Source organism: Entamoeba dispar, genomic scaffold (genome assembly GCF_000209125.1).
Source record: "Entamoeba dispar SAW760 scf_1105229461433 genomic scaffold, whole genome shotgun sequence".
NCBI lineage: Eukaryota > Evosea > Mastigamoebida > Endamoebidae > Entamoeba > Entamoeba dispar.
The window spans coordinates 11,585-21,781 of record NW_001854690.1 but is presented as its reverse complement, the minus strand read 5'-3'; the positions used below and the strand labels follow the sequence as shown (position 1 = coordinate 21,781).

Here is a 10,197-nt window from a genome sequence, read left to right as displayed (position 1 = left end):
TTGTTCCTGGCAGAATCACTTCTGTGAATACTAATGATAATAGTAAATACAAATTTAAGCCAAAGTCTGTGTGTTCACGAAGTGTCAATGGAAAGGCAATTCAAAGATATATGGCATTTGATTCTTCAGATAATTCACCACATTCTATGTGTTATTGTACTTCTTACTCACAGACAATATCTACTGATAAATCTAATTATGATTTTGCTGATTGCTCATCAAACAGTACTTATTTTGACCTTAGATTTAACCAAGTAACTTCAACACCAATTATATTCAGACTTTGTGAATGGTATTCAATTATTCCAGAACCTGACAAACATTATTCATTTTCTGTTCCTACAAATAAGGAACTGAATGTTCAAGAATGTCGATTTGAATCAACTTCAGTTACTCTTGTTGAGGGAAAGATGATCTGCAATTCATTGTTCATTGATTCAAAATCAACTATTGTTATAGAAGAAAAAGCATCACTTTCAGTTTCAAGAATCATAACAACTGAAGAGATTAACAATCTAAATCAGAATGGAACTATCATCAACTTTGGGACATTGTCTAGTATTAAACCTTCAATTAGTATCACTACTCAGATGTCTCAATCAAAATGTTTTGAACTTATCTCTTCAAGTTCATCTATTAGTGTCACTGTAAATAATGGTCATATACTAGAAAAGAAACTACTTAGAGTATGTCCACCAAGTAATATTAATTCAACTATTGTTTGCACACTGGATACAAACAAAATAAACAATACAAATACGTATCAGAATATCGAAGGATCAATTGTTCATTGTCCATGTTATGGTTTGAATTGTATTACTAAATTTAGTAAAGAAGATACAATTATTATTGCATCAGAATATCAAGGTATTATTGAGTTGATTGATTCTACTACACAAATCATTGAACAACAATACAAATCACTAACCACATTACGAATAAAAGGAAATAAAAACATTGTTACCATTATCACAAACTCAAAAACATCAAATCAATTTATACTAAGTGTTGAAACTGGAAGTAAGATATTACTCACTGGAAATAAAATAGGATTTTATCAAAACAATACAAATAAACTTTCCACGAGAATAGGTTCAGAATATCCATGTCAGTCATTATTATTTAATGGTGAAACAAGTAAATGTAGTATATGTAAAAACACAGTGGTCAATGGATATTGTCCATATGATAATGAGATACCAAAACATTGTTTAAAATACCCATCATTAAGTGAGTGTATTCAATGTGAGGAGGACTATTATTTAGAAGATAAGATATGTACCACATGTCCATCAAATTGTTTAAAGTGTTTAAATGGAGTATGTATTCAATGTAAAGATAATCATTATTTGGATAATGGAAATTGTTTGAATAAAGTAGATCCAAGTATTAAATCAATAATAAATAATGTAGTTATAAAATGTCATGATTCTTTTTATTCTATTGGAAATACGTGTTCTTCTTGTTCAACAAACTGTCAGTATTGTTCTATAAAAGATAGAAATTATGAAGAGAGTGTGTGTTCCATTTGTTCAAATTCAACTGTTCTTACTTCATCTAAAGAATGTTCAACAATTCCAAACTCAGAAATAACAAGTAACATCAATGTAATAGAATGTGAAAATAATTATAGAGTAACAGATGGACAATGTGAGTCATGTAATCAATTTGGTTCATTATGTCAGAAGTGTACTCCTAATCAATGTACTCTTTGTTTAGATGGGATTATTAATGAAAATGGTATTTGTGTAGATCCAACAACAACAGGATGTTTGGTAAATGAAGATATAAAAACAAGTTATTGTATGAGATGTAAAGATAAAGATAAATATTATGATGGAACAAGTTGTGTGAATACAAACAATTGTTTAACAATGAGAAATAAAGCACTGTGTTATGAATGTCAACCGGGATATATTTATGACACATTAACATCTCAGTGTGTTGATAAAACAAAAATACAAACAAATTTAATAGAAAAATGTAGTATTTGGAGAGGAGAACAAAAAGATTTATGTTTAAGATGTAAAGATAATTATTATTATGATGAATTATCACAGTCATGTATTGTTTGTAATTCGGCTTGTTTAACCTGTTCAAATAAAGACACTTGTTTCACATGTACAGAAGGATATTCGTTAATAAATACTAGTTGTATTTTATCCTCATCAATTATTCAAAATTGTAGATTACTTATTGTTGGAGGAGATAAGTGTGCTGTTTGTAATTCTCATTATTACAGAACGAATAATGGACTATGTCAAAAATGTTTAGAACATTGTAATTTATGTTATGAAAGTGATAAATGTAATTCTTGTGATGGTAATTATTTCTTATTAGAAAATACAACAGGATGTATATCATTTGATGAACTAACACATTGTAAAATAAAGACGAGTAGAGGGTGTGAGTCATGTGAAGAAGGGTATTATGTTTCAAACCAATACTGTTCATCATGTAATTCAACAACAGAATATTGTCAATACTGTTCAAAAAATGGGGTATGTAATTCATGTACAAATGAATACGTGTTAATTGATGATAAATGTATTAACAAAGCAATGGTTGATCATTGTATAGAGGTATCTAATTCTCAATGTACAAAATGTTCATTTTGGCATCGACCAGATATTAATAAAACAGCATGTAATTCACATATAGAAGTCTGGTTAATAATATTTTGTGTTATAATCCTACTTATAATCATTATTGTAATTATAGTATTATTGATTTACATTATTAAGAGAGTGTTGGGTTATAGAAAAGAAGAAGAATTAAGAAAGAAATATTGTATTTTTGATATGTCAAGATCTAATATTGAATTTCATTCAACAGATAATCCAGATGTCGTAATTAACAAAGAAGTAATTCACTTTACGATAGACAACCAAAATAACAATGATGAAAAAGTTCAAATTCCTGTAAATCAAGAAACAAGAGAATTGATATGTATTGGAAATAAAGGAAAAAACACAATTAAAGTTCAATTTAGTGTAAAAGAAGGATGTGATAAATATGAAATAAGAACAAATCCACAATTAATGACTATTCCAAAAGGAAAGGCACTTGAATTTGAAGTGTTTATTAAACCATTATGCAGTTGTTTAGTTGAAGATATTATTAAGTTATTTTCATTGGATATGAAGAAAGGAACAACAATTGAATCTAATATCAAAATTAAAGCAGAAACAGAACTATCAACACGACTTGATCCAGATGAATTAAAAGAAGAAAAGAAAATAGGAGAAGGATCATTTGGAATTGTATATATAGGAGAATTTAGAGGAAATCAAGTAGCAATTAAGAAAATGAAACAAATTGATAAAGATGAAGATAAAATGAAAGAATTTGAGAAAGAAGTAATGATGTTAGATAAATTTCGAAGTGAATATATTATTCATTTTTATGGAGCAGTATTTATTCCTAATAAAATATGTATGATAACAGAATATGCAAAATATGGATCAATACAAGATTTAATTAATAAAAGAACAAACACAGAAATACCAAATAAAATAAGAATTAAATTCATGATAGATGGAGCAAAAGGAATTTCATATCTTCATTCAAATGGAATAATACATCGAGATATTAAACCAGATAATTTTCTTGTTATAACACTTGATGATAATATTGGAGTTAATTGTAAATTAACAGATTTTGGAAGTTCAAGAAACATTAATATGATGATGACAAATATGACATTCACAAAAGGGATAGGATCACCTATTTACATGGCACCAGAAGTATTGAAACGAGAACATTATAAAATGGAATCAGATATATATTCATATTCAATAACAATGTTACAAATCATTACATGGAAAGAACCATTTCCTAAAACAGAATTTAAATTTCCATGGAAAATAGCCGAATTCATATCAACAGGTAAACGACCAACAATAATACAAGAAGTTAAAGAAGATATTAAAGAAATCATTGAAAAAACATGGAAACAAGAACCGAAAGAAAGAATAAGAATAGAAGAAGTAGTAAAAATGTTAGAAAGAATTGGAATGGAATAAATAATGAGACAAAGCATGTTTCTACTGTTATAATCACACTATAAGAAATAGTGTTATTTAATTCTAGTCAATTAACATTACAAATTCTTTGTCATATAACATTTGATTAAGTCTTTTGAATTAACTAGATACTATGTCATAAACAAATTCTAATTGTTTTATTTCTGATAATTTACATTATTACCTTTTGTCAGTATTTTCATTTCATAACATTTTCATATAATTGAGCGATAAATATTGTTTGGTGCTTTTATCTCAAGATTCTATTAACTTGTCTTTTGATTTGTCTTTGAGGGATTTGCAAGTACTCTATCCTTAAAATATTTAATACAAAATCAATGTTTGTTGTTTGAAGAAAGTATTTTTTAGTATCTATTTCTATCCGTTCAATTGTATATAACCAGAAATTGATTCTACAAATAATCAACAAATAACCTAATGATCTTTTACAATTAGTTCCAATAATTTTATAATGAAACTTTGATAAAAGGGAACATTCTAATAAATGACCAATAAAGATATATTTTTCAATTAGAATAGTTTCTTGTCATTACTTTTGAATAAACTCACATAACAATCATTCTTTTTAAGTTTAATTTGTGTTTTTTATTATCAGTATATATATTTAACAATAGCCATAGTAATTTTATACATCTTCATCATAGTCACAATTATAATTATTTTACTCTTACCAAAAAAAGAAGACAAATAGTAATACACCTACTTTTAAATATTAGGTCAATTCCCAGTAAACTGTTTTTCATTTTATTGTTATGTGAAACCTATTATTATTTAGCCGTTTGTGCTGACATTTTATTTTAAGAAGAGCATGTCAATAGCATTATAATTATAGGACATCTTCTTTAACCACAATGCCATTAATAGAACTCATTTTTATTAGTGATGACATTTATAAAATCAACTCAAGCTTTTGTTATAAAAAGTCTTCAGATCCTCATAAACAATAACCCTACAAAAAGTGCTACTTTCATAATAAGTCGTAGTAGTTCTTAATAAATAAGAACTTACAACAAGTCTGGAATAGTGAGAATCATCTGTTTTTATCAAAAGTAATTTTATGGTTAATGAAAGCCTGTAATTTAAGTTTAATTTTGTTATATAGCTATTGTATGTTTCTGATATGTAATCTTGAAACAAAAAAATAGTAAAGAACAAAATATTATAAAAAAAATATTATAAATAAATTTATTATTTTAATTGTTTTATAATTATTCATTTATCTTATAATATTTATTTAGTTTTATTTTATATACTTTTAATTTAATTAATTTTTTTAATTCATATTATATTATAAAACATCATTTCTTTTTTATCATTAAGTTGTCTTCTACTCAACTTTCATTAATTTCATTTTAATCAATATTTTTTGTTTTGTTATTGGCCAATTAATATAACAGTTTTTTATTTCGTTTATGATTTATTATTGCTGATTGATTTCTTAATTGGTTTTGACTCCTTTTATTAATATGTATTTATTATTTCATAATTTGAAGTACAAAGCGTTTTTTAATGGTTGTGGTAAAGGAAATTATATACTTTATTCAATTATCTTAATGTTTAGTTGTTTAGTTTTTCTATTAATGATAATATCATAACTGCAAATTATACACTTCGTGATGTTTTCGGTATTGGGTTAGTTTATTTGGTTCGATCAGATGACAACTCAATGCTTTGATGTTAGTATCAGCATTACTAATTAGTTGGTATTCATTAAAAGTCATCCAAATGTATGACTTTTGCTTTTTATCATCAACAGTTCTAAAAGTATCTTCAAGCCAAATTCTAGATGAACAGTTTTGATAAGATTGATTTGTGAGTTGAGATCGTAATGAATAACAATATTTATTATTTATTTGAACAAATGGTTGACCTTGCATATTTGATTCAACAATAAAAATGTCATTTTGATTAATATCATTATTAACAGACATAAGACGAGTTCCATTTCTCCATTGAAGAATATCAAAACGGTCATCAACAACAATTAAGTCATTCATGAGAGAAGAGCTATTTTCAGGTATATTATAATTTACTCCAATAAGGAAAACACCACCATCACCCATTGTTTCATAACCAGTAATCATATAACTTTCTGGAATTGTTGGTTGACGACAGTGAGAATCTATGTTAATATTAAAAGTTCCAGCATTAGAACGAGCACGTTCAGTTCCAGTGATTAATTCGTGAGTTTTAAGTAATACGATGTTTTTAAGACTTAATTCTTTTTGAATACCAATAACAGAAGTGAAACATTCTTTATCACATAGATATTTTCCTCCAATATTATTTTCATTTGCATTACCTACTGTTTTAATAAATGTTTTATTATTTCGAATTGTGTCACTAAGGCCGTCGAATGGATATTTCAATGATGGATAAAACACTGAAAAAACAATTATTGAAGGAATTATCAAAAATAAGAAAATCCCCCATAGACCAAAAAGTACAACTTCATTTTTATCTGTAGATTCTTCATCACTATATCCCTCATCATATTCATAATAGTCACTTGAGTGTTTTCCTATCATAAAACTATTAAATACCATTTTTTGTTTTTTTTACAAAAAAGAAAAAAAATAAAAATAAAAAAGATTATTACTTATTAATAACAGTTTTTAAGATTTTAATCTAATTACGAAAAATTGATGAAACAAAACCAATAAGACATAATCTTAAGATTATCACTTTCTTTAATGATAAAAACCACAAAGGGTCAAGGATATATAAAAAAGTAAAAATAAATAGTTTATCAATACGTTTAATGAATATCACAATTTGTCCACAGCTTTTAGATTCTTTTGGAACAGAATTTAAAATAAATGATTCTAAGATCAACCTTCGTGCTTTTGAGTTATCTCTTCATTTCCCAGAAATTGTTCAACGATATCGTGATATGATGATTAATAATAAATCAAAAAAATGGGAAATAGTTCAAAAGAATGTTTTAGAGTTCAAAGAATTCATTAACACTATTATCAATGAAGCAGTTCAGCCAGAAATGATATATCTTCAAAGCATTGAAGAAAAAGAAATGAAAAATAAAGAAATAAAAAATATTATTAATGAAGTAATTAAAACAGAAGAAGAATATTCTAAAGATATTACACTTTATCTAAAAACATATGCTAAAGTTCTTATCAAATCAAAGTTTGTTGGAGAATTAGTTCGTAATAGTGAAGTAGTGTTATTAAATATTATTGGACTATCTAATAAAATAAGTAAAATTTTACAATCAAAAAATTATTCTGATTTAATACTTTGTTTAGATTCCTTAAGTGTGTATGATAGTTATTTTATATTTTATGAAAGAATTGTTTCGGTTATGCCAAAAATCTTAAAAGAGTTACCACAATTACAAGAAATTAAAGGAAGACCTGAAATGAAGAATTTAGGTGTTCTAGACTTTTTAATTAAACCAATACAAAGAATTACAAAATATCCATTGTTTGTAAAAAATTTAAAGGAGAATGTTGAAGATTTAAAAGATAAAAATTTATTAGAATTTCTTGATAATTATCTTAATGAACAATTAAATAAGAGTAATAGTTCTCAAAAATGTTTTAGTTCAGAAAAAGAGAAAGAAATAATATTACCATTATTGAAATGGAAAGGAAAATGTATTGATTTAAGTACATCTATGTTTATAATAAAATCAAGTATTGTTTCAGTAACACAAATTGAGAAAAATACTATGTTTCTATTAAAAGAAATTAATTATTGTATTCTCTTTGATAGTCATCTTTTATTATCAAGGATAAAAGGGTCTAAAATATATATTGAAAAAGTTATAACTTCCATATTACTTATAGAAGAATTTAATGATCATATTACTCTTCATTCACGAAAAAATGTTCTATCTATTTGTTTTATATCAAAAGCTGATCAGAGACTTTGGATAACTAAACTAAAAGAATTTAAAGAAAACCAAGATAAATTAATAAATTCTTTTCATTCATTAAGTAGTGTATCATCTCTCGGAAATAAGAATTTGTCTCACCCAAGAAGACCAACAGCTGGTTCATTTGATTCTATAAAAATAGAAAATGCTATTACACAACAAAATTTACATCGTACAATGAGTTCCGCATCTAACCCATCTATTTCATTGCTTTGATTTTGAATTATATTTTTAAAAATATTATTTTTTCTTTTAATTTTTCAAAAATTGTTTTGTTGACGCCACATTTTTTGGAGAAATAAATAAAAAGATCCAAAAGAACTATAAAAAAACTACGAAAAGAACGAAGAATAAATTTGGTAAGATTTGATTCAAAAAAGAAGAACTATAAAAGAATAATAAAAATAAATAATAAATGAAAAATATATAAATAAATTATTCCTAAATGCTAAATTTAAATTAATAATATAAAAATATCCGTTAATAAAAAAACTATCAAATTTTAACAATTGCCTGTTAAAGAGTTTTTTCATGAAGTTTTTTAAGAAAAAGAAGATTAAGAAAGATAAACAAGTAAAAGAAAGAAAAAAAAATATTAAGTAATTAAATACAATCTTAAAGCCTTGATGGTAAATTACTTGTTTTATGTTCTGAAGATTTGATCCAGTAATAAAGAGTTGAGGCACATAAATCTTTATATTCTGATGTTTTTTGAAGGAAACGTGTTGCTTTAGATAATCCCATTTCCTTACCAATTTTAACAGCTTTTTCTCTAGATGTTTTGTCCCATCTTTTTCTTTTAGGAGAACTATTTTTTGTATCACCACTAGGAAATGTAGTATTAACAGTTTCTGAAGAAAGGGAAGGTGATCTTAATGTATTATATCCATCAAGTATTTGGTAAAATTCTTTTTTACAAGGAGTAAACACTGAAGCAGTCATAGCAATTATTCAAGAAATGAAAATGACTTAAAAACAAGTTCTGTTTTTATACTTAAAATGGATTAAAAATAAATACAATCTTTGAACAATCACTTTTATTTTTCAAAACGAAAGTCATATTTTTGACTTCTTTTTAAAACCATTTCTTTAAATTTATTTTTTTCAACCCTTTTTATTTCTTTTATTTTCCTTGTTTTTTTTTTTTTCACTTTTCTTTAATGACTTAAAATCCTTTCTTTTTCTCTTTCTTTAGTATTTTATAGTTTTTAATAATCCCCTTCTTTTAATAATCGGAGATTTATATAAGCCTTCGATTCTTTTCAGTGATATCTTTATAAAGTTGTTTTTTTTCAAATTGAGATATTACTTCATATGAGAAGTTTACTATTAAAAAATAACATAAACAAATCATAATGTTAAATTCTGAAAAAGGAAGTATTTATTTGATTATGCAATAAAAATTATCTTTATGGTTTTCAATTGAAAAAATTAAATCCTATTTAAAAATAAAACCTTTTTAATATTTATTTAAAAAAAACTATGAATAAATATTTAATAAAGTTTTAATGCATGTTTTTGATTTTGTTGTTTCCATTTTGGTTGTGCTTCAAATTGTTCTCTTGTCATTTTAAAAACTTGTTCAAATTCAGTCTCGCTTAAGTAGTGTTCTAATTGAGACATATCAATACCAGCCGGGAATCTGTGATGGACGAGATCATCATAAGAATATGTTTTAGTTAATTTCAATAATTCTTCTAAACAATTATCCATATTGTCATTAACACTTATAACTTGTTTTTTATTTACTCTCCATCCATGGAAATAATTTGTAAATACAAAAGGTTCTTTACCATCATAAACCAACCAACATTCTCTATTCATTCTTTCATTTTCTTTAGTTCTTTTAATAAATTCATTTGTTGTTTCCATAGCAAATTTTTTATCAATAGCAGATACATCTTTTCCAATCCATAAATAACAAATATCATAACAATCTAATAACATAGCAGCTTTAGGTTCTAAATCTTCTTGGTACCAATCTGTTACTTCTTCAACAGCAAATACTCCACTTTTACTTGACATTTCAAATAATCTATTTTTCCATTCAACACTTTTTGTTTTTAATATTCTTTTTCCTCCAATAGCATTCCAAAACTCTTCTGTTTCTTCTCCTTCATTTATTTCAATAACATCTTTTCTTTGTACATCATTATATTTTTGAAGTAAAAGATGAGTAAATTCTAATTCTTTTTTTCCTGTTAATTTTCCTTTCCAAAGATAAGTGGTATTTTCTGTAGTAATAAGGAAAAT

General features: G+C 25.3%; 5 protein-coding genes across 5 annotated transcripts in view, besides 9 other annotated features; 2 read left to right on the top strand and 3 right to left on the bottom strand.

Moving 5' to 3' along the window:
- Window positions 1–110: 110 nt before the first annotated feature.
- On the top strand, window positions 111–4,025 carry EDI_291880 (protein serine/threonine kinase, putative; the record flags this gene model as incomplete). Its single annotated transcript, XM_001738531.1, has 1 exon — window positions 111–4,025. One exon carries the CDS (start codon window positions 111–113, stop codon window positions 4,023–4,025), a length of 3,915 nt encoding a protein of 1,304 aa, XP_001738583.1.
- Window positions 4,026–5,216: 1,191 nt separating this feature from the next.
- Window positions 5,217–5,339: a microsatellite.
- Window positions 5,262–5,422: a microsatellite.
- A 213-nt stretch (window positions 5,423–5,635) lies between these two features.
- Window positions 5,636–6,574, bottom strand: EDI_291870 (uncharacterized protein; the record flags this gene model as incomplete). The annotated part of the gene is made up of 1 exon (XM_001738530.1): window positions 5,636–6,574. The coding sequence occupies one exon, from the start codon at window positions 6,572–6,574 to the stop codon at window positions 5,636–5,638; it is 939 nt and encodes a 312-aa protein (XP_001738582.1).
- A 16-nt stretch (window positions 6,575–6,590) lies between these two features.
- Window positions 6,591–6,655: a sequence feature (AT_rich).
- A 152-nt stretch (window positions 6,656–6,807) lies between these two features.
- On the top strand, window positions 6,808–8,160 carry EDI_291860 (uncharacterized protein; the record flags this gene model as incomplete). The annotated part of the gene is made up of 1 exon (XM_001738529.1): window positions 6,808–8,160. The coding sequence occupies one exon, from the start codon at window positions 6,808–6,810 to the stop codon at window positions 8,158–8,160; it is 1,353 nt and encodes a 450-aa protein (XP_001738581.1).
- Window positions 7,081–7,110: a sequence feature (AT_rich).
- Window positions 8,161–8,165: 5 nt separating the features above from the next.
- Window positions 8,166–8,213: a sequence feature (AT_rich).
- Window positions 8,214–8,331: 118 nt separating this feature from the next.
- Window positions 8,332–8,380: a microsatellite.
- A 13-nt stretch (window positions 8,381–8,393) lies between these two features.
- Window positions 8,394–8,421: a sequence feature (AT_rich).
- Window positions 8,422–8,559: 138 nt separating this feature from the next.
- Window positions 8,560–8,886, bottom strand: EDI_291850 (uncharacterized protein; the record flags this gene model as incomplete). Its single annotated transcript, XM_001738528.1, has 1 exon — window positions 8,560–8,886. One exon carries the CDS (start codon window positions 8,884–8,886, stop codon window positions 8,560–8,562), a length of 327 nt encoding a protein of 108 aa, XP_001738580.1.
- A 168-nt stretch (window positions 8,887–9,054) lies between these two features.
- Window positions 9,055–9,103: a microsatellite.
- A 280-nt stretch (window positions 9,104–9,383) lies between these two features.
- Window positions 9,384–9,454: a sequence feature (AT_rich).
- Window positions 9,439–10,197, bottom strand: part of EDI_291740 (villin, putative) — a gene marked incomplete at both ends in the record, with an annotated part of 4,995 nt that continues 4,236 nt past the window's right edge. Inside the window, one exon of the mRNA XM_001733376.1 lies at window positions 9,439–10,197. This exon is cut by the window's right edge and continues 4,236 nt beyond it. Coding sequence (XP_001733428.1) covers window positions 9,439–10,197 — 759 coding nt within the window.